General features: G+C 43.2%; 1 protein-coding gene across 1 annotated transcript in view; it reads right to left on the bottom strand.

The window, feature by feature from the left end:
• Positions 1-1,728: 1,728 nt before the first annotated feature.
• LOC117741356 (protocadherin-16-like) overlaps positions 1,729-26,484 on the bottom strand; it is a 76,980-nt gene continuing 52,224 nt past the window's right edge. Inside the window, exons 3-21 of the mRNA XM_034548350.1 lie at positions 20,396-20,584; positions 19,439-19,670; positions 19,016-19,252; positions 17,575-18,603; positions 16,494-16,681; positions 16,312-16,408; positions 15,821-15,978; positions 13,579-14,425; positions 10,972-11,211; positions 9,980-10,105; positions 9,594-9,803; positions 8,590-9,456; positions 8,395-8,508; positions 8,102-8,313; positions 7,640-7,791; positions 7,220-7,350; positions 6,658-6,944; positions 6,396-6,537; positions 1,729-5,975 (exon numbers count right to left, since the gene is read on the bottom strand). Coding sequence (XP_034404241.1) covers positions 3,385-5,975; positions 6,396-6,537; positions 6,658-6,944; positions 7,220-7,350; positions 7,640-7,791; positions 8,102-8,313; positions 8,395-8,508; positions 8,590-9,456; positions 9,594-9,803; positions 9,980-10,105; positions 10,972-11,211; positions 13,579-14,425; positions 15,821-15,978; positions 16,312-16,408; positions 16,494-16,681; positions 17,575-18,603; positions 19,016-19,252; positions 19,439-19,670; positions 20,396-20,584 — 8,049 coding nt within the window. The 3' untranslated portion in view covers positions 1,729-3,384. The remainder of the gene's footprint in view (positions 5,976-6,395; positions 6,538-6,657; positions 6,945-7,219; positions 7,351-7,639; positions 7,792-8,101; positions 8,314-8,394; positions 8,509-8,589; positions 9,457-9,593; positions 9,804-9,979; positions 10,106-10,971; positions 11,212-13,578; positions 14,426-15,820; positions 15,979-16,311; positions 16,409-16,493; positions 16,682-17,574; positions 18,604-19,015; positions 19,253-19,438; positions 19,671-20,395; positions 20,585-26,484) is intronic.

A 26,484-nucleotide genomic window follows, 5' to 3' on the forward strand; every position in this document is an offset into this window, starting at 1 on the left:
ACAATAACACGTACTTTTTCAAGTAATAATAGTTTCTGAATCTTTGTGAGAACACTAGTTGCATACTCCTAGAGATATAAACGTGAGATTTGACCTGGGGTTTGGTGCGGTCAGTGTTACATGATGAATAACTTCTGAGCTGCAAAGAATAATGTGAATGAGATGTAGATGAATGGGCGTCGGCACACTAAAGCCGGATGGAAATAAGTAAGGCTCCATGATAATGTGCATGGTGCTAATTTGAACAAACAAATAAGGCTGATCTGAGAATTCCATGTGAAGCAACTAAAGATTTCTTTATGGTTTCCAGTGTGATCGTTTATTTCAAGGTCTTGTGTTTTGTCTTCATCCGTGCTGGAAAAGCTTCAGCAAAAGCCTTAACTGGACTGAAGGGAGCGTGCTGTTTGTGTTGTTATTCGTGGCTGCTTTTAGTAGAAAGCCATCTGTAAAGCCATCACTTCAAATAAAGTGTGATGGTATTGTGTTTGTGTTACATCACACAAGCAGATCACATTCTAAATAACACTTAATGGCTATCATTAAGCCAGAAATTGTTCATTTGAAATACACTTTTCTTAAGATTGGGACAATACTGGGAATGAACTGAGCTGTTTGAGGCCCACATTTGTCCATTTATTTGTGAGTTTATACAAGGTATACGCCTGAGGTTACAGGGTAGTGAACTGACTGTAGCTGTATTTAGATTTTGGAGGTCTGGAATTACAGAAAATACTAAAAAGACAACTTTTCCAACTATACCTTGAATAAAAACAGGTTAGCACTTCAGTGGCACTTGAATGGCACTTACTTATGGTATTACCTACGATATTAGTTATGGTATTACTTATGGTATTACCTACGGTATTACTTATGGTATTACCTACGATATTACTTATGTATTACCTACGATATTACTTATGGTATTACTTATGGTATTACCTACGATATTACTTATGTATTACCTACGATATTACCTACGGTATTACTTATGGTATTACCTACGATATTACTTATGGTATTACCTATGGTATTACCTACGGTATTACCTATGGTATTACCTACGATATTACTTATGTATTACCTACGATATTACTTATGGTATTACTTATGGTATTACCTACGGTATTACTTATGGTATTACCTACGATATTACTTATGTATTACCTACGATATTACTTATGGTATTACTTATGGTATTACCTACGGTATTACTTATGGTATTACTTATGGTATTACCTACGATATTACTTATGGTATTACTTATGGTATTACCTACGATATTACTTATGTATTACCTACGATATTACCTACGGTATTACTTATGGTATTACCTACGATATTACTTATGGTATTACCTATGGTATTACCTACGGTATTACTTATGGTATTTTGTAGTTTGGCTTTCTTGAAGAAATCTTTCTTTCTTGATTCTTGTTGTTCTGAGTTTGCACTCATGGTTGAATGCACTTATTGTAAATGGCTTTGGATAAAAGCGGCAGCTAAATGACATGTAATGTAATGTAATGTCATTTAGCTGACTGGTCACGTTTTGTTCAATGGCAAAAGTCACGTGACTGCCCGCTTGTTACACATATTGATTATTGTGGAACCTTTCACTTGCTTTCCAAAATCATCAGCTATGGGTGAACTGCACATAATAACTGCTAACAAATGAGAAAGATGACAGAGACACCAATGTGTTCACAAAAGTACTTTAATCAGGCACTTTTTTCTCAAAAACACAAGTGGACGAGTCTAGAATATTCATGTGAACATTTGGAGGAATTCCTCTTCTATGGCACTATTATACGCACAGCTTCGACAAATATGAAACTGAAATGACAGGTAACATTGTACAATACAAACAATTAAAAACATTTAAAAAAACAAGGTACCTTTTATCAGCTAGGTAGTGTTCATGTATATTTGGCCATGTTCAAAATAGCATCCTTGTAAATAATCTACCATGCCTCTCATTTTCCGAGGTCTACCTATATAATAAATAAAACGTACTTTAAAATGTTAGTGTTGCTTATATAATGTTAGAAAGGGTCTACAACTGGGGATTTTCAAACAGAATACATTTTTAATAATTTGAAGGTGAGAGGAATCCACAGTAGGTCTCTATACATAGTTAAAAATATGAATTATTTTATCTTGTAAAGGCTGCCAAAAACACAATGATCACAAATGTATTTATGGCGTAGGCATTACGTGAATTATGGCATTAACTAGGTAACATTCTCTGGTGGAGTTTGAACATTCATACAAATATTTTCTTTTCATACTTCCATCATCGTATGTAACATTTGTTAGTATTACTCTTAATTCATATAGTATTATTCATAGTGCTATTGAAAAGAGGGGGCAAATGTGATCTAATAACATTCATTATAGTTTGTCATTAAATCTATACAAAAATTAGAAAACATGTTGCACATTTCAATGACAAGATGGCACTGAGCTTAAATAACGTTTCTGAGGACATTTGATGAGTAGACAAATGACCGAGACCCGCTTACATTCTCTGGAATGAATAGGTTGCTCAATGTTCTCTCTCACATGAACTATTGTCATAATGCAAAATGAGAGCAGTAAGGCTCGCTGTGAGAGTTATAGCCTGAAGGACGAGGTCATTGGATGTCACGTTCCATTTTCCTTGAGCAGAAAATGAAGGTACGTGTGTTGAGGACGAAGACAACTTTTCAACGTTTCACATTCATTATTACCTTTCGCAGTGAGATCAAACACTGGATGCCTAGAAAATCTGATCACACAATCGTCTATTCCGATTGATGTTTCATTTGTTCAAGCAACGATGTCTCTTCCTCTATAAATATTTACAATAACCTGTTACAGAATCCCAATCGATAAAGCATTGATGAAGAGCTTCATTTAAAAACACAACGTTAAGAATTACAAGAGAAAAAAAAAAAACTTACATTACAAACAAGTACACAGTACAAACTACAAATATACAAATATACAAATATATTCTGAGGTTGTAGCAACCTTTTGACACTTTAATGCCATTTCTTGTCAGAAACCACATGTAAATATAAAAAATATAGACAATGCTTTTGTACAAAATATTGACATCATGTATCAATCTCCTTTTGAATGTGCAAAATAACACTGATCAACAGAAGAATGAGGAGTTTCTTTCACAAAAACACACAAAAAAAGGCATTGTCCATGTTGGCCTGTTAGTCGTGTAGTTTAATTTTTCTTCAGTAAGCACCACAACATCAGCTATTTGGACTTCCTAGTGTAACTGTGTGTACTCTTGAGAAAGAGAATAGCAGTGACTCAAGGTTGCAGCCCCTATGGTCATACAGTAGAACAAGTCTGGGACAGCATCGACTCAGTTTTAATTCACCATATTTAAATCCTCAACTCTGCCTCCTCGCTGTGTTCTAAATGGTGTTCAGTTGTGCTGATCATTGATGCCGAGGGGCCCTGTGACACATTGAAGGGTGTGATTGCAGGAGAGCGTGCCGCCAGTGGTGACAGAGAGGGAGAGAAACTTGGAGACATGGCGACTGAGGAGATGGATCCCTCTACGCTGAGGGGAGACCTTCGCAAAGAAGCCAAATGGGGGAACGTCCTCCCCACCGCAGGCTTCGGTGGTACAGTTTTGGCCCCGGGGTGGGCCACAGAGGTTATGAGAGGCGGGGGGTCGATTCTTGACTCTGCCTTTGCTTTGTGATGAAATGACCTGCGAGGATGAGGAGGAGCTGTCTCATCTTTTAAACGCGCTATTTCAGTAAAGACGCTTGCTAAAGGTTGAAACTGGGGACACCAGTTTAGCAGGTAATCCCAGTTATAGCTACCCCTCAGCTCCTCATCACTGGCCACAATGGCTGTCAGACAGCCATCTACAGCAGGCTTTCCATCCTCTGGGAAAGTATAATCTTTAGGGTGGGAGATGCTGAGTCCCCGTCCCACACCCACATACCCACCGCCCTCATCCCTGTAGACTGGCCCCTGGCCAGCTAATAAAGTACCATTTAGACTGCCTAATTTCTTCCCTTTGAACCAATCTATGGAAGGCTCACAGGACACGTCCGACAGCTGATCTGCATCCTGCTGGATTCCTGAGTCCGGACCTCGGGCAGAGATGTGCTCCTGCATCGAGGAGGAGATGCTTGACACCCGAGGGTATTCATTAATCATTCTGATCTCATCATCCTCTGCTGCCTCCGCCTCCGCAGAGCCACGGCCACTGGAGTGGGAGGGATCCAGGGATCCTCCACGAGTGTATGGACCCCCGGTGCTGCCACTCTGATCGGCCGTGTATCCAGGAAGGGCCAGATGGTAAATCATTTCACTTGCTGCTATCTTTGTTTCCTCAAACTTGTGCAGCATGGTGCCTGGGGCTTGTGTTCGGGAGTGTGCCTTTTGCTCCTTTCTCTGGCGCCTTAATTTAACAAAAAAGAGCGCCACAGCAATTATTACTAATATGACTATGGTCCCAAGTGAAACTGCAATAACACTGACAAGCAGCATATTCATGTCTGTGGTGACACCAAAAGATGTATGGGTCACATCTACGGAAACTTTGGCCACTGCTACGCGGGACGTCTCCAGAGGGCTGTGAGCGTTCACGTCCAGTGTCATTAGACGCACCTCTCTTTTAGAGCGACTCCTGTGTCTACTGTAGCTGTCCATCGTTAAGGAAATTGCTCCTGTTGATTTATTGACTTCGAAATAAGGTGAACTGTCTGCTAGAGAGTAGAGGACAATGCCATCCACGCCTCCGTCCTCATCTCTGGCTTGCACTTTGCCAATGATCTGACCTTTCTTCGCTCCCTCAGGCACCTCAAATGAGAACTCAGAGGAGGTGAAAACCGGATCATATTCATCCTCCCCTGTAACATAAATCTGCACTGTTACGGTAGCGGAATAGTTGCCAGCATCCATGGCAACAGCCACAAAACGGAAGGAGTTTACCCTCTCAAAGTCAAAAGTAGAGCGAGTCCGTACTTCTCCTGAAGTTTGGTTCACGAGGAAGGCCTCTCTTCCCTCTTTAGAGTTGTCTAACATATAGTACCTCAAATGTCCATAAACACCTCTGTCATGGTCAATTGCATGTAGCATGGTGACTAAGGCATTCTGGGGTTGGTTTTCCCTGATGCTCGCAGTTATTAGTTTGAGGGGAAAGAAAGGCCGGTTGTCGTTGATGTCCTTAATCTCAATACTGACTGTGGCCAAAGCATAGTGACCTTGACCGTCTGTAGCCTGGACAACAATCATATGGGACCACTGTCTCTCGCTGTGCAGAGGCCTCTGCAGCCTCAAGGATCCGGTCCACTGGTCCACCTGGAACAGGTCTGTCTCGTCCCCTGAGCTCACAGAGTACTGCACCTCTCCATTGGGAGCAGAGTCTGGATCTGTGGCGGACAGATGCAAGAGCTCTGTCCCTGCTGCTGCACCCTCATTCAGTACGACACTGTACTCTGCTCGGCTGAAGGCTGGAGGGTTGTCATTGGCATCGGTGACACTGATAAGAATGGGAACGCTGGAGCTGCGCTGAGGGATTCCTCGATCTGATACCACAACAGTCAGGTTATAACTTGGTACTGCTTCAAAGTCAAGCTCCTCCACCAGGATCAGGCTGCCGACTGTCTGGAAGCCCTGCCCCTCCAAGAAGCGCACACTGCTCTCAATCTGGAAGGCATTACCTGAGTTGCCACTGGCAATGGCAAAATCAAAACCGCAGTTGTCCCGCGACAGGTCTCCGTCCACAGCTTCTAAGATCAGAACAGTTGATCCAGGAAGCCCATCTTCACACACAGTGGCCCTGTACTCTGACTGGTGGAAGATGGGGGCGTTGTCATTGACATCCGAAACTTGTACCTGGACAGTGGCAATTGATGAAAGGGATGGAGTGCCCTGGTCCCGCACCTCAATTATGACCAGGATGGAGGGAGCCTTAAAATCAAACTCCGTTCGTTGGTTGACAAACAGAGTACCTATAAGATAAAAAGAACGTGGTCAGAAAAAGAGCAACTTCCTTTTAATCTTCTGTCCAGAGCACATCATTTAATTATCCCAGTTGGATGTGTGCTGTTGAATGCAACCATTTTAAGGCAAATAAATAGTATTTTAGAATAGGAGACGGAATAAGGCAAAATGTCTCCTCTTTTAAATTGGACATATTTTTAGATGGTATCTCAAGCAAAACATCTGAGTAATATTACATTTAGCTTTAATGACTTTTAATGAACAAAATGATTAAATATGTTGGCAAAGGCTGTTGAAAATATGTCCAAACCCCAAATGTGCATCCAAGAAGAGCCTTAGGGGATAAGATTTTTATGAAGGGTAATTAAGCAGAGCTTTGGTTAGAGAACTGTTCTGAACAACTATAAATGTGCACACAGTAACCTCACCATTGCTTGGGTCGATGTAGAAGACGCCCCTCGTTGATGACATTACTCTGTAGGTTATCTTCCCGTTCTCCCCAGAGTCACGGTCAGTGGCTGTTACTGTGATGACGGCACTGCCTGCTGGGAGGTGCTCTGATACAGTCACCTAATAAGAAACACACAATGCAGATAAAAGGCATATATCCCTTGTAGATACTTCAACGATTTAACAAACATGTTAACTCTCAAAAAGGTGGTGGTACATGCAGGTGTGAGGTAGCTGTACCTGATACAAGTCTTGCGTAAAGGTGGGTGCATTATCGTTGACATCGTCAACCAGCACAGTGATGTTAGCCTCGCTTTGATGTATAGAGTCGGATGAGCGGACAGTCAGAGTGTACCATGTCCTGTCCTCATAGTCCAGAAGCCCAGTCAGAGACACCCCTCCTCCATAACGATGAATCCCAAACATGCCTTGGATATTTGTATCCAGGTGTAGTGTGTAAGAGAGAGCTGGCCCTGAGTCAACGTCATTTCCTGTTACTTGGGTAATAACGGTGCCAATCAGAGTATCTGTATGATAGAAAGGTACAGAGACAAGAGAAACAAAACATTAGGTTGCAGCTGAAATAAAGAAAGAGATTCTAAGTTTCATTATTAAGAAATATCCTGTTCTTGAGAGCCTTGTTCGCTTAGACAGGAAATGAACAGAGGAACTTGGCAATACCCTGTTTCATAATAGGGTCAGACTTTTCTCTCTGAGCCCCACTGAGTGAGCTGCCAGGGAGTGTGATGTGAGGCTTTATGATAAGATCACTGGACTAACTTCCACTGTGAAGCTGACTTACCCTCGGGCACTCGGATCTCCCGATGCAGTGGAATCATGGGACTGTTGTCGTTAAGGTCGATGATGATCACAGTGAGAGTGGCCGAGCCAGCCAGCCGCGGGGTTCCTCGGTCTGTTGCCGTAACATCAAGCCTGGTGGCAAATAATGAATGGCAGTGTCTGAACTTTTAACTGTTATGAACCCAGTTGTGTAATGATTCCCCCCCACTAAGATCAGCCTATAATGGTGTCAGAATGAGCATTAGAAGAATTTCTTTTTTTAACAAGGGCTCACTTGTTTACATAATCTAGAAGTAAATACTTTTTAAAAAATCACAGTAACACACATTAAACATGCACTTGCCAAGAGATGAGCTGAAAGGAGCCACATGGCAGGATGTGATCGAGGATGAAAAAGAGAAAAAAAGAGAGAAAAACTCACTTTGTTTGTGTCCAGATCTCTCTGTCCATTATGGCTGCAGTGGTGATGCTGCCGGTCAGTGGGTCGATCTTAAACAAGCCACTCATGGATGATGACCTGATAGAGTAGGTCACCTGCCCATTTTGTCCCTGATCCAGGTCATCTGCAGCAACCTGAGGAAATGACCAACCCATTTTGGAAAATGAAAACATGGAAATATTTGCAGCAGCTGTTTCAGTGTAACATGAACTAGTGAGCAATATTGTACTTGGAAGTCAAGAGTTAATAACAATGGACCTGGCTTCATGCAACAAATGATTATCTAGTATATTCAGATGGCACACTGACAACACATGCACTTGAGTCATTTCTCTACACTGCTGAAACAATCCAGATTTCTGAAGCATGAGTAACTTTTTTCTAAAACGTTACACTTTAAAGACAGCCGACCATGATAGACGTGTGGGGGACAGGCTACTGCACCTGAATAATGGGGAAATCATAGCCCTGTGCCTCTCTAATGTAGGCTACATAGTTCTGGAGTTGGAAGCGTGGCAAGTTGTCATTGGCGTCCTGCAGGATTAAGTTGACAGCCATGTAGGAGCTGGAGGATGCAGTCTCAGCTTTCACCACAAGGCGGAGTTTAGGGGTCTCCTCAAAGTCTAGTTCTTCAGATTTCTGGACCCAGATTTCACCTAGTTCACAAAAATAACAATGAGTCACTGTAGATTTGGAAAACATTCTTTTCTAGGTTATGCTGTCATCTCGGCTCTTACCAGTAATGGAGTTTATTCCAAAAGATTGCATTCTGTTTCCACTGAAAATACTGTAGCTGATACCCATCTGAGAACCATCAGGGTACTTCGCCTGACTCTGCGTTACTACTGTGCCTGTAAGGTAAAAAACAGACTCGGTTGAAACTTTGTACTTATTCAGAAATGCCCAAGTAAAAAGATTGATCTCTAATATACCTTTTGCAGTGTTTTCCTGCAGACTGACGTCTCGAGCCGTGCGAGAGAAGCGAATTCCTCTGTAGCTCTGTTCCCTAATATAAATGATAACCACCCCCAGGGAAGATTGAGCAGGTTTGCCCTGATCCATGGCTTGAACTATCAACGTTCTCTGGCTTTGGGTCAGAGTCTGTAGCTTCTCTGTGGCCTGGATGTCTCCCGTCAGTGAGTTGATGGTGAAGCCCCTCACAGCGTTGGCAAAACGATAAAACACAGAGCCATTAGCCCCGAAGTCCTTGTCCTCCGCCCTCATGGTGGCCAGCACTCGGCGGCTGGACACGCTGCTGGCGGAGATGTTCACAATAAGTGGGTCCTGGATGAAGAAGGGTGCATTGTCGTTCACATCCTGAATGTAGACGGTCACCTGAACTGTGGAGTTATGTGGGTTTGCCGGGGAGGAGTCAGTGGCACACACGTCAAAGGTGTAAGAGGCAGTTCTCTCTCTGTCTAGGGGTGCTGTTGTAATGATGCGGCCTGTGTTCTGGTCGATCATGAACATGCTCTTTGAGCCACGACTCAGATAGTACAGCACCTGGCTGTTTGGACCCTGATCCAAATCAACGGCTTTCACCTCTAGGACCAGTGAGCCGATGGGAACATCTTCCGAAACGTCTCCAATGTAGCTGCTACTCTGAAACTGGGGGCTGTGGTCGTTTATGTCCATAACAGCCACCTCCACCGAAGCAGAGCTGCTGAGAGGAGGTTTGCCCTGGTCATGAGCTGTGACTGTTAGCGTGTACCCAGCCCTGATCTCTCGATCCAGAGGCCTTGAGGTGGACAACACACCTGACTGTCTGTCCAAGTGGAAGTCTCCCGATGGATCTCCAGCTGCAAGGAGAGCAAATGGAAAATCGTTATAAAAAATGTAAAAAATCAATGTTTAAGAAATGCTAAATCAGGGGAGCAGTTCCGCTTATCATTTAGAAACTCAATGGTACAACAAAACTAAATGAAATAAAAATCACCTGTAATTTTGTAGTTAACTTCCCCACTATCTCCTACATCCGGGTCTGTGGCTCTCAGGGTAAACAGAGACAACGTCGGCAGGTTTTCAGGCACCTCAATGATGTAGTAGAGACGTCCAAAGAAAGGGGCGTTGTCATTCTCATCAAGCACTCTGATCCTCACTGTGGCTTTGGCATAATTGGGGGGAAGGCCTTCATCTTTTGCATAAACTGTCAAAACATAGTAAAAAAATACAGCCAGTATTAACAGTAACAGTATAAATGGTGACTTTAAAGAGATGGTGAAATTTGAAATTCGTAAAGTATCTCAAATATTGTGTATCTCAAAGCAGTCATCTAAGGGCATGTTTTATCTGTGATGGTGGACATCAGTCAGAGGGCAGTACCTGTCATGGTGTAGTACTCCTGGAGCTCCCTGTCCAGCAACTTAGTGGTAGTTATTACGCCTGTCACTGGGTTGATGCTGAAACCGTCCTCTGAGATTCCACCATATGTCACCTGCCCATTGGTCCCTACAGAGAAACACACAGTCATTGTCAAAAACAAAGCTACCAAATGTCACCAAAGCTCACAAAGTTAATGCCTATGACCTGTCAATATTTGATAAAAAAACAAGATGTATTTGGATTTCTCTTGTTAATGGCTTGTATACCTATTTGTTTGTTCGTTATTAGTTTTGCTGAGTCTTGCTGTGACGGCCCTCACTCAGGTGTCTGGATGCCAGATTGTGTGCTAACAGAGAGCAGCCTCACTTGTTTACTTCACTAATTGTTTTTGGAGAGAAAGTTTATAATTCTACTGTTTTATGTGCTTTTGACTAAGTCTGAGGGAATGCACCCTTTCTGTAGCCCCACCCCCACGCTACTGAGTCTTCAATAAAAAAAATGTAACGTCTGTATTGTGCACACATAATCAGCATAAGGCTGAGAAGGATTACAGGCATTTTCTCCCGTCTTGATTGATGATGCAGCGCAATTTGATTCAATTTAAAAACGCATGCAAACACACACACACACACACACACACAGCATGATTCAGGTAATTATTTCAAAAGATGTCTGCTTGTCTTGGTTAAAACCAGTATATATTTAGTTTGTTTAGACATCTAGGTTACATGTAACCACATCAACATTTCTCTGATGATAATTCATCATGTGGTTAGGACCTATTTCACATACAAATATAGTTATTTCAATTTGGTTGAAATTAAAGTTATGTAAGTTAGATTGATTTTACAAACACTCAGTTTTAACCCAGAGGTATTTTAACCTGCAAATGACCAAATCAGTTATCACCGGGAAATAAATGTTGGTTTATAAGTAGGATTTACGTGCACCAAGGCTGCAGTAACTAAGTCAGTGCTTGGTGCATGTCTCACCTTGGTCCAGATCAGAGGCGGCCACCGTCAACACACTAACTCCTGTTGGCTGGTTCTCAGAGATCTGGGCTTCGTACTGGATCTCCTCAAACCTGGGCACCTCATCGTTAACATCAATCACGTGGACACACAGCAGCTGGCTGGACGAGTGTTGGGGTATCCCATGATCCTCGGCGGTTATTGTGAGGTTAAAGACGTCCTGCTCCTCACGGTCCAGAGGTTTGAAAATAGACAGAGAGCCTGTAGAGAGATGAATCAGGGATGAAATGTGAGGAGAGATTTCCTTTATGTGTGTGTGTGTGTGTGTTAGTGTGGGGGGGGGGAGAGTGCTTTATTATAGCCTGTTTCACTGAGGCAGTTACAAACAACAACTATGGTAAGACAGAATGCTATATCAAAGGCAATACAACATGCCACTTTCAATGGCTGTGTGTAGTCAAGTGATTTAAAAAGCAAGTGTGAAAAGTTGCCGTGTGAGGGCCAAATCAGAGCTAATCTGCTCCACACACACAGCTTTGCCTACCTGAGCGCTACCACCACCACTGCTCTAACAGCCCAACAGTCTGGCCACAGTTTACGAGATTTTCCATTGGAGAATGCCGCAGCCATTGAGAAAGAAGCAGTAAACACACGCTCTAGACACGCAACAGCCAGGCCTGCCGTGCTCAGTAGAAATTAGGGGCACCCTTGCCTTTTCATTATCCTGCCTTAAGAGGGTAGAGCTTGCATTGATTCAATTTCAATGTCATGTTCCAAAATGAGCTGCAACTGTTAAAGAAAAATGTTCAAGGCTGTTTTGGTTTGAACTTTTTTGTTCTTTTTTTTGCTTTGTATCTTGCTAGGACTGAGATAACTTGCCCCTAAGCCTTTAATCTGGTAGGAGTTACAGGCTGGAATATCTTTACCAAATTTGACTCCTCTGTGATCCTGCCGTATCCCTGGTTACTGATAACACATGGGCAGAAAAAAAGAAAGTTGGAAAAAGGAATACGTTTGTATTTTGGATTTCAATATATTGACCCTACGTGAGGTATGTGGCGTAGACACGTTGGACTGCCGTGTGAGGGTTAGTTGAGGTTGCTCAGACAAAGAAACACATTTTTCTTGTCTTATATACAGAAGTAATGTATCACCATTTGATGTGTTAATCCATAAATGGTGCTGTCTTTTGCAAAGAAGCAATTCACCATATAACCTGTGTATTCTCCCTTCGCTCCAAAAGTGAAATTAATAACCTACCCTGTGACAATGAGTGATGAGAATATATCTCACACTGGGACTTTATACATTTCTAATAATAGCTTGATAGTTCTCTCTATTGTGGTCAAGTAATAATAACAGAGTGTGCAGAGATGCTACCTGGTCTCCGGTCACTGACCCCAAAACAGGAGCAAACCAGGTGCTCAGAGGATTAATCTGTCAGTATTCTAACAAATAACCAGTGTGCATGAAAACACTTCAAGATGGGAGTACATTAAGGGCTGAAGCGGAAGTGGCATGCATGACGGACGCTGAATGTTTCCATCCCCAAGTTGCTCTCAGGGCCATCCCGGTTGGCGCTTTGAAGGGGAAGGCGGAGCCAACGTTGACACGTGTCTCAAACACCACAACAAAGCCCACCGGACTAAATAGCCCAAGGTCAACATTGACTAAGTGACAGAGTCTCATGCAAGCAGACAAACACATGTGTGCTTGCCTACACACACACACACACACACACACACACACACACACACACACACACACACACACACACACACACACACACACACACACACACACACACACACACACACACACACACACACACACACACACACACACACACACACACACACACACACACACACACACACACACACACACACACACACACACACACACACACACACGTGCTTACACACAAACACGCGTAACTGATCCCTTCTCTAATGGTTCCCAGAAGCCCAAGCAGGAGGTTCTTTGGTCTTTCATGGGAATAGATCCACAATAACAGATGATAGGTCATGTGTGTGTGTGTGTGTGTGTGTGTGTGTGTGTGTGTTTAATATTTGGCAGGCCGCTCTGTCTGTCTGGCCTCCAACTGAGAGAAATAAGTCATGAAAGGTGAAGCAAGAGTTGTGCAGCACTAAGATTTAAGCAGAGTATTACAAGAGTTTGTGTGTGTTTATGTAGCGGGAGGTTTTGTAATTCTGGGGGGGGGGGCATTACATGGAAAGGTGAGTACACGTGTGAAATTCAGAGGCGGCATAAATGCTCAAATAGTCCATGAATAGACCTAAACAGAGGTGAATAGATGCAGATTTGCTTGTCCGCTTAAATTGAAAATATTTCATCATGAGCAGAGGATTAGCAAGACACAGCAATTCTTAAGCACTGGAATTCAGTTGCCGAAATATAAAGATAAAGGACAAGCTAATAAAAATGTTGACATTTTTATAATGAAAAAACAGGAGCAAAAAAAGGGAAAATAAGTAAACAGCTGAAAGTGCTGTACTGATATTGCATAATGCACAAGAAAAGACATGACAGAGTAAATAAATACAACAAAAACTAATCATAATCATATTGTCCTTCCAAAACGTTCTCTCAGATATATGGACTTACCAGTGATAGGGTTGAGGCTGAACGTTCCCCCAGTGTTTCCTGACTGGATGCTGTAGGTCACTCTGCCATTCTCCCCCTGGTCTGCATCTTTGGCCATGACATACAGCGCCACAAAGCCCACCGGCTGGTCTTCCATCACACTGACAGCTGTTGGCGAGCTAAACACCGGTGGATTGTCGTTCTCATCTGTTACATACACCCTCGCCGTGACAGAACCCCAGCGCCTCTGGCTGGCATCGTGGGCAGAGTCGGTTGCTTTTACAACCAGAATCAGGTTGGACGTTACCTCGTGGTCCAGCTCCTGGCCCAAGGAGAGAACCCCAGTGGAAGGGTCGAGGGTTAGTAGGCTAGGGGTGTTTGGCCATTGGTGGAAAATGGAGTACTTCAGCTCGCTGTTGGGACCACTGCCATCCTTATCTATGGCCTGGAAGGTATAGACAGAAGAGCCGGGGTCCATGTTTTCAGAGATGACAATTGTGATGGGGTCCTCTGGGAATTGAGGGGCGTGGTCATTGCTGTCCTCTATGTCAATGTCCAGGTGGACCAGGGTGCTGCTAGGAGTGGCCTGAGAGAGGTTATCCACCTCAATCTCCAGGGTGTATCGTGCGATTCGTTCATAGTCAAGCGGACGAGCTAGATACACATCTCCGGTCAGACGGTCCACGACAAAGGTCCCATCTCGGTCTGTACCCCCAACCACCGTGTAGATCACCTCCCCTTCTTCAAGGGTTTCTCTGTCATAACGGCGGACTGAGCCGATAACAGATCCAGGCTTGGCCTCCTCCACAGAGTTGAAGGATATGGAGAATGAATTGGTCTTAGAAGTTGGTCTGTTAGTGCTGAGAACCTGCATCGAAGAAGAACACTGTGTGATTATTTGAGGACAGAGCTACATACCAGTGGATCTAATTCTTCATTGAGATGCCTTGTGGTAACTCAAGTTTGTAAATATAAAGTAATATTTAATGGATTTAGGGCAAATCTAAAACAGATTTTGTCCTCTTGCCTCTTGTACTGCATGTCTTCACTGGGAACAAATGAAACCCATTACAATAGGTTTTTATAGACTTAAATATGACGCCTGCTAACCTTAATCACACTTAATCTGATACTCTAATGCCACTGCCAGGAAAAATATTATATAGCAAAAATGACCAAAGTAACACAATCAAAAGGAGAAAATGGTGAGAGGGTTTGAATCTAGCACTGGGACATATCCCATCTTGTGTATAGCTTTACACTTCCTTTGATGAGCAATTCAAGTGTCTTCAAAGACTAGAACATTATTACATCTCTCCTTTGTATGAAAAGAGCACCATAAGTAACACACATGACACATTGTTTAAATAAACCATAAGCAGATGTAAAGGGGGAGGGGAGGAGAGAGGTTATGCTGATCACATTTTCAGCAGCATTACTGACTGTTTTTCAAGCTGAAGGCGTGATCTAGATACTCAGCACTGCCTCCTACAGAACAGTTCCCACACTAAGTATGCACACAGAAAAATATGCTGTGTTTGTTGAGAAATCTTACATGACAAGCTGTAAATTGCTTCCATATTTGATGGAAAAGGAGTGTTCCAGAAATAAATTGGTATAGTCCCATCAACGGAACTGAAAAGATGATTAAAGGAAATTACAGAAATGCATCAGCAGGCAAGAAAAACACTGTAGTGTTTATTCCAATTAACTAATAATTATGACTCATTTTTTTGTTGTTGGAAAGTCGGAAAAACCGAGCTCGTACTTAATGGAGCTGTTTACATGGCAACTCTATTTTCCCGGAACATATGAATCTACGTCCTTTCAAGGGCTCTTCCATTGTGACCCTTTTCTGTTCTATATTTAATATTAACTGAATTACTTTCTATGCTGTGTTTTACGTAAATGTATCGCCCTGCTGCTCACTGCAAAAAGGGCTACTGTATTAAAAAAGTGTTGAAGTCATTGAGTATGACCTTGATCAGAGCCGTCTACAGCTGGACCTCATCACAAGCCAGCTGGGAGTATTTGATTCAGACCCACTTTTCCATTTCAGATAGAAACTTCCCTTTTGAAAAGTCACAGGGGAAGAAAAGGGAGGGGATGGGAGGGAGGCTTGTCAAAAGTGAGGGTGATATGTCTGCAACTAGTCTGAGGGGCCCACAGACATGGATCCTCTCAGCCCCAAGTCTATTCTTTGATATTAAATAGGTGAATAGTGAGGGTGTTTGTGCTGGCCACGCTCCAAATAAAGTCTGACCTGAATGGTGAGGGGGCAGGAGGTGCTGCGAGGGGGAAGTCCTCTGTCAGTAGCTGTCACCGTCAGAGTGTATTCCGCCCGCTCCGAGTGGCTCAGAGGGGATGATGAACGCAACTCCCCAGTGTTTGGGTTCAAAGAGAAACGCTCAGCTCTGGGACCTGGGAGAGAAAGACAGTCCCGACTTTAAGTGGAGAAAATGCATTTTACTTCACTTCACACTGAAGTGTATTATAACATGTTTACAGTATGTTTAAAGTTTTTAAACAAATGGACACCAATAATGATACATTTTATTTATTTTAAAATCCTACAATAAATGCTTATACCATGGCCATGGGTGGAAGATAGCCTTTAAAGGTGTCCAGATATGCATTATTCTCTTTATTATAAGGACACCTCACTGAGTACAAGCAATTTCTTAAAGCCCAACATATACTACATCTACATACAAATATTACATCTTTTGCACATATGAGTACTCTATTTCCTACCTGACAAAGAGTAGAATACGGTTCCATTCTCCCCTTCATCTGGGTCTTTGGATTGCAGCGTGCCCAGTAAAACCCCAGAGGACTGACCTTCTGTCACCTAAGGGTTAAAACACAAATTGATGTCACCAAAGCCATGAAAGAAATTTCCTTTTATGTCTTGTCTGTGTGTCTTGTTGCATCACCTGTATGATGATAATTTTGCCCGACTGGCTGTGGGTGAAAGCAGGATCATTGTCGTTGTCATCCAGGACAGTGATGAAGGCTGTGCCTGTGGCGCTGCGAGGGGGCGAACCTCCGTCTTGAACCACCATCCCCAGCTGGTAACTCGACTGCTGCTCTCTGTCCAGAGTAGTCCTTGTACTGATCTCACCTGGGGAGGGAGAAGTCGGTGGATGAGAGGGATTTTATGCAGAGGCACAAGTCCAAAGCACTGGAATAATGATGGGAGGCTTAAGAGCCAGCAGGCTATGATCAATGACACACAAATAGCAGACATGCTATGTGTGCAGATGCAAACACAAATAGGAATTGTGGAAGACTGGCAGATGCTGTAGACAGAACTCAGCCATAAACTAATCACAAATCAGACTCCAAGTCTCCACCCACAGACTAACAGGCCCAGCAGGCTAATTAGAGCTCAGCAAGATGCGTAGTGCTACAGTTACCATCACCTGACTAATTTATGACGGTGGGGAAGAGGCAACTGTTATCTCTTATCTTTTAGAGATGAATGAAACATGATAAAAAAAAAAAAATAATGGAGCTATGAACTTGTTCTTCAGTCTACCCGTTCCTGAGACATATGAGTCTTGTACGGCAGTCTCCCTGCAATGGTAATATCCACCCAAAAATATGTTACCCCTCTATCACTAAGGTCGGGTGGAAATGACCCGAACACATGCCTGTTGAAAAAAGCAGGGATTGGATCAGGGAGACACGCCTACCTTCGATGACGTCAGTGAGCAGCCTGAAGCTACACAAGGACCCACGTAACTCGGACAAAAGCAACACAATGAAAATAACGTAAACACAATCGCATAGGTAAAAATCACCCAACGTTAGTGTTAAGCATCTCTCTCTTAAATATCTCCAAAGACATCTTTACATAGAGTGTGTATTTATCCTGCATAAATGCACATACTCTTTTAGTTGCCTCGTTAAGTAAAGCTAAAATATCACCATTCTAACACTCTAATCAAAGAGACCAGCAGTGACTGCTGTTGGGATTAAATTAAAAATTACTGCATCACATTTTCAATTAACCTGTGTGGGAGTTAATCTGGAAGTGGCGATCAGGGTGCAGGAAACGGTAGCTGAGGCGTCCGTTGGGGCCACTGTCTCGGTCTGACGCCGTCACGTGACCAAAGCCCGTTCCTGCAGCCAGGTTTTCTCTCACAGCCATGAAGACCCTCTCCTGTGTGAGCCGAGGAAAGTTGTCATTCTCATCAGTCACCGAAATCCGCACTGTGGCACTACCCGTCTTCTTCAAATGTCCATGACCTTGGCTGGCCAGCACTGTTAGGAGATACATGTCCTTGACTTCTCTGTCTAGGGAATTCTTCACAAACAGCCAGCCACTGTCTGCAGCAATGCCAAACCCTGCAGCATCTCCATCTGGACGCAGGTGATACGCCAGGGGACTGAAGTAACCTGAGCCAGAGGTTTCTCTGTTCAGAGCCCTGACCTGCAGGAAGCGTGTGTTTATCAGAGTCCCTTCTTTTATCGCCACACGGTAAGTAAGGGTATCGAACACAGGTCCCTGGTCATTCTCTGCCTGGATATGAACCACAAGCACAAAGGTGGCGCTAAGTTGGGGTACTCCACCATCCTTGGCAATCACCTGGAGGTCATAACGGGGAGCACTCTCATAGTTGAGGCTCCCTACCAATCGGATCTCTCCACTGCTGCGTTCTATGCTGAAGGTCCTCTGGCTTCCACTTGGAGAAGAAAGGTCAAAAGTGAGTTGCCCATTGACTCCAGAGTCTCCGTCCTCAGCTTGGACACGATACACCACTGTGCCCATTTCTGTATGTTCCGGCAGCAGCAGGGACTCAGAGGAAGAGGGCAGGAAAACGGGTGGGTTATCGTTGATGTCTGCAATGGTAATGTGGACAAGGGTCTGGCCAAAAGCAGGGGGGTTGCCGCTGCGGGCCTGCACCTCCAATTCAAGAGCTGACTGGGCTTCATGGTCCAGGGACAGACTGGTCCTTATGGCCCCGGTGTCAGGATCCACTGTGAAGTATCCTCCTGGGTCCCCAGAGCTGACAGTGTAGGAGATATCTCTAGAGGTGCCTGAAAAAGGAAAAAGAAGACAAAAACCAGAGACATGTCACCATGGCCCATGAGGCTGTAAAGCACTAAAGTAACAGAATACTCCAAAGATGTCATTTTTCAATTTTCATGGCTGTAATAGAGCCCTAAATACTCAGAAAATTAATATATAAACAAAGTTGTGAAATGCTCTTTTTGATTGATGTTATTTCAGACTTAAGTGTGTATAGTGGCCCAGCGCCTATTTGTACAAGTGGTGTAGGGAGCAGAAAAGAAACTCTTTTAAGCCTGATCCAGTGTGACTGATTAATGTATTCTGAACTATTCAATGTGGGTTGAGGAACTCAAATGTGGGTGTCCGTGAGTGAGTGAGTAAGTCAGCTAGTGAGTGAGTGACAAAGAAGAATAAAGGGCATGTGTTCATCGTCCCCACCTATCTTACTGCTGGCCTGGACGATGCCTACGACTGTCCCACGCAAGACGTCCTCTGACACAGTAAAGTAGTACTGAGTCTGTTCAAAGACAGGTGGAGCCACCAGCCCTGCCACCACGCTGATGTTGACTCTGGCACTGACGAGGGCAACCAGACCGCCACCATCCTGAGCAGAGATTACCACGGGAATGACAGAGTTGGCCTTCCCATAGACAGACCGAGACAGGGAGATCACCCCTACAAAAATAAAGCCAGAGACAAGGTTGAGACAAACATTGCACAGCATTATAAACCACGAACAATAACAATAATGTGATGGCAATTTCAGAATGATATTGGAGGACAAAATCATTTAGCTTCTTAAATAATTTAAATTTTAAAATATAGTATGCAGGAAGGAACTGTAAAATGACTTGTGCCTACCTGTGTCTTTGTTGAGAGTAAAGTAAGGGGAGGCCCCTCCAGGTACTGTTTTGTATGTAATTCTACCATTCTCGCCTGAGTCTGGGTCATAGGCGGTCACTCTGACAACAGATGTCCCAGGGGCGCTTTGCGTGCTCAAACTGACAGCATAGCTGACTGGGTAGAAGGCGGGTCTGTTATCATTAATGTCGGCCAGATCTACCTTCACATAGGCTACTGAGCTCAGTCCACCCTGCGGAGGAAACAAAAAGCTCCTTTGTTATATCTTCAGTAGCCATTAAATCATGAACAGTAAAAACACACCTGAAAGCAGGATTTAGGCCACATTAATGGTGCAAGTAGACCACATTAACAGTAAAAGTCGGTCAAAGTAAAAATCAGCAGTAAACAATGTTAAAATTTCAATGTATAGCAGCGGCCTCTAAAACATATTCCCTGCAGCTTTGTGCAGGGATACAGATTGATAGTTTCCCTCGGGACAGAGCAATATGTCATGACCCTTGAAGGGTGAGAGGGCTCACCGCAACAGAACAATCGGTTTCATAGGCTTTTCATTTGCAGAAAATACAGTGCAGGCTTTTCATTTCGACCAGGTGGCAAAAACGAGGGAGGCGGCAGTCCAACTTGTTAAAATATTACTGCCTTGACAGTTGAGGCATTTCTCCATCTGATTGCTTTAACATGGCTGTAATAATTTTCTTTCATTTTAAACCTTTTATTTGTTAGGTATTATTTGGCATAAAGTGAACAGGATATACTCTTTTGAATAAGCCTGCCACGGAGAGCCATTCAAGATTTAGTTTTTTTCTTGGCTGCTCAAATCAAAGTTTTTCTGCACAGTTGGCCATGTCTCTGCTCTCTCTTCTGTATAAAAAAAGCAGGGCTGCTGTGTTTATAGGATTACTCTGTGGCTCAACAGATTCATATTAAGCATGATTTCAAAATGTGGTGGCTCACCCCATCTACTGCAGTTACAGTAAAGTCAAAGCTGGCTGGGCCTTGATCTCTGTCTAGTGCGGTACTAGTGCAGATCTGGCCAGTCTCCTTGCCAATGGTGAACTGAGATGGAACCACACTGGTAATGCCAGAGCCAAGGGAGTAGGTAATGGAGCCAAAGGAGCCACCGTCTGCATCTGTCGCAGTCACCTACAGAGAAGAAAACATGCTATTTGTTAAACATTCCAACATTGTGCATTAAAATGTGAATTTATTAACTTGGAAGGGAAATATCCTACTGGATAATAAACTCAGCAGTTTCCATACTCATTAATAATACTACTCTAAAGCCACAGCAGATTAAATCTAAATGATATTACAGGGATGTAAGAGTAATGGCAATCCACAAACTGAAATAAGAGCACCATACCAGGTGCCTTTTGAAGGCATCTTTGGACCTGGTCTTTGTTGTTTATCTGAACCTGAACATGAGCCAAACAGGTCCTTTGGCAGGAAGGGGCTCCGAGGGAATGAAGGAGGGTAGCGGGGAGGAGGATGACTTCTACAGGCTCTGGGAGGGCTGCCAGCAGAGAAAATTGCCTGCTTCAGGAGTGGCGTCTGTCTGCAAAGGACAGTGAAAGGGACGGCAGCCGAACAATGGGATACCACACAGTATGCTTCAGTGCAGCGGTAATATCCCACTTGCGGTGTGGTTTTAATAATGCCACACGTCTACAAAGGGCTGCAGCTATAAAAGCACAAGCCATCATCCAGGGAGCCGACTCAATTACCACAAGATCTCCCAAGACAGCGTAAGAGCAAATACACCAATCAGATTGGACCCCTAGGTGCCAGCAGTATAATTGTTTGCAAGTGTTGCCGCTGATTTGCAGTTTGCCAGAGATTAAAGTCGGGCTAAACCTAACAAGTTGATTAGAATTATCCTTCATTCCATCTTTAATGAATGGATCTTTTTAGGAAAACACTAATTGTAAGAAAAAAAACTAAAAAGCTCAGCTCATGCTCTGGTGCTCAGCAGCAGGGAGCCTCCTCTGTGTAAGACGGAGTAGTTATCAGGAACATTGCCAAGAAAAATAAGGGAAGCCATGCTTATCATCAAGAGTGGACTTTTTTTATAAAGATGGCCTTGGTATGAGTGTGAATAGATGAAAATCATTCATTCACGGCGATGAAGGTTTGGCTGCTCCGTCTCTTTCCTGAGCAGATGGCAGACGGAGGACTCAGCAGAGAGCATGCTCCACACTCTTGTCTGTAACTCCTAACAGAGGGTGAGTAGTGTGTAGGAGTGAGGGAGTTGTAAAGCTGGCAGAGACGCAAGCCGAAGAGAAGAATAATAAACCGCATGAGGAAAGGGGAAACCAAGAGCAATACAAAAGAGCCACTCCATCTTTTAACGTGCGGAGGCTGCAGCTTACTGTAATATTGTATCATTTTGCAGGGGAACAAGTTATTTATAACAAGCCTGCAGCGTTATATATGCTTGTTTTTGTTCACAGTTGTGTGAAGAGTGTCAGCTGGAGAGAAATTTGAATGAGCATTCTAGCAATACCTAGGTAAGGAAATATTTCCCCCATTGTGACTGACCCGCGTGGCAGACATTGAATGTACGAGCTATTTGAGGAGACTCCGTGTTGCTTTCCATTTAAGCCACAACCATCCATAAAACAATTTTTTTACAAAGCACACATGCAGTTAAAGAAAGTCCAGTGTAAAAGAGTTATGATACGAAAACTTGAAAAAGGGAGAAAAAGAAAAAAAATAAGAAAGAAAATGAAAGTTACTTTTAATGGGGAGGGAGTCAAAGCTCTTTTGAACTCTATGAAACCGTAATGACAGACAGTAAAACTTACTGCCGTGTTCAAAGTTAGCACACAATTACATTACCAGTCAGGGTTCCCAGCCAGTTTAAAAAGTTTAAACTTCAGCAAAGTGCAGTGGTACAGTGTGTGCACCAGAGAGCAAAGAGACAGGTGACTGAGTGATGCGTACGCCATGAAATTACTGTACATGAGGAGGACCCGGTGCTTTAATAATTACACTTCTCCAGCACTGCACAAAGTGGTGAGCATATGTGATTTGAACAATATGTTCCATGAGTTAAGCGTATGGATTATTTTTTTTAGGAGGGGGACGGGGGGTGTATACTGTAAGATAATAAACCACAATCACATTTGCATAAATCCGTACCACTGTAAGTGTAAGTCTATTCTGAAATCTGTTGAGACTGTGATTTCAATTCCACTCTCATTTCTGAGTTAATGGCAGCCTGTCATCTTGCTGGATTGCAGACAGATGATAATTTGTCAGTCACACATATGAAATGACATATGAGGCCATATACAAATGAGAAAAGGAGCAGGACAATTAGCCAAACCCCAAACCATGAACCTAGAGAGATGAGGATAACCGAACAAAATGTGGCCTCTGGCATCAAAGATGAAGATAAATCAGTAACAAAGCCAGTATAAATCTCAACAGATGAAACAAGATTCTCAAAGAATCTTAGATAAAGACTGAAAGTTACTCGGTATGTTACACAATGACGCAGTTATGCAGCAATATAACACCAAGAAGTCATCCATCATTCATTTCAATACTTTGACAACACACATTCTTTCTTTCTTTCCCTTTAAAATGCTCGTTGTTTAAAATAAATCTTTTGAGAAACAAAGTCATATTTACGCATGAGTACATTATAATTATTGCCTACATCGGCATACTGTACATTTTGAGGAAAAGGAAATAGCTCTAAACAAAAACGTTTTTTAAGATGGGCCAGTCATAAGTAAGAATTCTCCGCTCTGCTGGGGGGGAAAAAAGCACTCACCACTTTGTCGTAATGTTGACATGGATACTAGGGGCCTCGCTTTGTTTCCCACTGACTTTTACACTTTCTACTGCATTCTATAGGTATCATCTCTATTTCTATTGGATTATAAGTTCAAAAGCAGGACTCATCTTATATCATCAGCCAGCAGTATTCTCCCTACACTCTGTGTGTGTAAGTGAGGCATGATGGGAGCTGTCTTATCAGCAGGAGAAAGGCAACGTTTGGCCGAGTCCTTAGTTAAACAAGCTGGGGGAATCCAAAGAAAACTGGGGCACTTGTGGTTCTCCCATCAGATTCCAGGAGTCTTCCACAGGAGACTTTCTGACTGACTGACTGACTGTCTCAGCAAGAGAACAGGATTCACCGGCGAGAACATGCCTTTGTATGTTTATGTAGAATATGTTCGCATGTAATAATGATCCTGGCCCATGTCCTCACTCTGTGGTCTGAGAGAGAGCCAGGTCTGGAAAAGAACAAGCCCAGCATTTAGGTGCTTTCTATTTTTAGAGTTGAATTTCCCAAAAGGCCAATTAGAATTCTCATATTTGACCACTGTGGCTTTCTAGTTCTTGTTCTTATATTTTTGTGGATAAGGCGAAAGCACGTATGTCAGCATGCCCAAGCTGCTGCGCCTCTTTTCATCTCCACTGTGCAGGCATGCAAAACAGTTCTCCCCTGGAAAGAACCGGTGCAAAAACCTGTGAGCAAATGAATAATAGAGAGCCAAAACCATTGAGGCCAATAAGGGGTGAAATGAAAGCGATATAGTTTTGAATCATCATATTTTAGAGTGCCCAGTCAAACAAATCTGTCTTGTGTAGTCTTCAGTGAGACCAGCCAATCAGGACTGCTCTGGCAATCCAAATAGGCCAGAAATGACACAGTGCTCATGTAAATGTTTGCCAACTGGGAAATTATCACACACATCAATCAAATTCTGTGTGCACGTGTCCTTTGAGTGTGTCTCAGACGCATAAGCAAAGACATCAACCTACAAACATTCTGCACTCTGATTACACACTGATATATATATATATTAGTGCTGGGCAAAGATGAAGACATTTAATCGATTAATCGCATGGTTTTTCTGTGATTAACAGCGATTAATCGCATTATGTGCAAAATTCAATAATGAATTAAAAACTAGTGTATTACACACTTTTATTTTAAATCAGAACAATATTGCAGGCAATCTCGCAGCAACAGCAAGTTAACATACAGTATTTAAATCTTTTTTCTTTTTTTTCTGAACAGTTACCAGAAGAAACATTTGTCTTTTATCAGAGAACATCATTACAGTCTCTATTCAGTGGTTAGGGTCCCTGTAGAGTGACGTTAAGTGGTCTAGCACTAAAGAAAGTACACAGCTGGAATTTACTGTGCAGGAGACCTTTAGTCTGTACAGCCTGTGGATTTCTTTTTAGAGAACCTCAGTCAAAGAAAGATAAATATAGGTTGAACAGGTACCCACAGTTAGTTTAAGTGGCCCACAACTTTTCTGCATTTGTTCAGAACTTTGTCAAAAGCACTTTAATCATATTTCTGTCACCACTAAGTGTTCTGACTTTATTATAAACGGTCCACTGCTCTGCAACATGATTACAATGTTCCGCCCACGTTTCTGAAACATGTCTGTGTTCTGTTGCCATGACAGTCAAAGCACGTGAATGCAGCTCCCAGTTCATCAATATAATGAACTGTGACTCAGAGATAACTGTGGTACCCAGCTAGTGACATCAATGCTGTGTGACGCCTTTAAGATGTACTTCATGCTCGTGGTACTTCATGCTCGTGGTACTTCATGCTTGTGGTACTTCATGCTCGGGGTACATCATGCTCGTGGTACTTCATGCTCGGGGTACATCATGTTCGTGGTACTTCATGCTGGTGGTACATCATGCTGGTGGTACATCATGCTCGGGGTACATCATGCTCGGGGTACATCATGCTCGGGGTACATCATGCTCGGGGTACTTCATGCTGGTGGTACATCATGCTGGTGGTACATCATGCTCGGGGTACATCATGCTCGGGGTACATCATGCTGGTGGTACATCATGCTCGGGGTACTTCATGCTGGTGGTACATCATGCTCGGGGTACTTCATGCTGGTGGTACATCATGCTCGGGGTACTTCATGCTCGTGGTACTTCATGCTCGTGGTACTTCATGCTCGTGGTACTTCATGCTCGGGGTACATCATGCTCGTGGTACTTCATGCTCGTGGTACTTCATGCTCGGGGTACATCATGCTCGGGGTACTTCATGCTCGGGGTACTTCATGCTCGGGGTACATCATACTCGTGGTACATCATGCTGGTGGTACTTCATGCTCGTGGTACTTCATGCTCGTGGTACTTCATGCTCGTAGTACTTCATGCTCGTGGTACTTCATGCTCGGAGTACATCATGCTCGTGGTACTTCATGCTCGTGGTACTCCATGCTCGTGGTACTTCATGCTCGTGGTACTCCATGCTCGTGGTACATCATGCTCGTGGTATTCCATGCTCGTGGTACTCCATGCTCGTGGTACATCATGCTCGTGGTACTTCATGCTCGGGGTACATCATGCTCGTGGTACATCATGCTGGTGGTACTTCATGCTCGTAGTACTCCGGTGATAAGATAACTCCAGTTTGAGTGGTTACAAATAACTTTGCTTTTATCAACTACGCCGTCTGGTAGAGATTTAAAAGGCGACTGTCGGTCAGTGGTTAGCAGGTCCGTCTTTAACCCTGAATTGTTCCCTGTAGCTGTGTCTACAGTGTATGAATGTAACATGATTGTAAGTCGCTTTGGATAAAAGCGTCAGCTAAATGACATGTAAAATGAAATTGTCCATTTAAAAGTACCTTTCTGTTCAGTGCGAGAATTGATATTATAAAGATGTCCATTTTACCTAGATTACTGTATTTATTTATGTCGCTACCAAATAAAATCCCAGCCAGACAATTCCAGGATTGGGACAGACAGATCTCCAGATTTATTTGGAACGGAAGGAAGCCACGGGTAAAATATAGTACATTGACCATCAGTAAGGAGGGAGGTGGTATGTCCCTTCCTAACCTTAAAGACTATTTCTACTCTTCCCAATTAAAAACAGTAGTTCTTTGGTGGCTACGAGGCTAAGTGGAAGGAGATGGACAAAAACTAATTGCAAAGCTTTCAGACATTGAAGGAAAAATTACATTCGGAAAAGTATGACTTTTTCAGATATTTACAGTTACGCCATTATTTTTTTAAAGAAATCCGGAAACA

The sequence above is a fragment of the Cyclopterus lumpus genome, chromosome 13 (genome assembly GCF_009769545.1).
Source record: "Cyclopterus lumpus isolate fCycLum1 chromosome 13, fCycLum1.pri, whole genome shotgun sequence".
Lineage (NCBI taxonomy): Eukaryota > Metazoa > Chordata > Actinopteri > Perciformes > Cyclopteridae > Cyclopterus > Cyclopterus lumpus.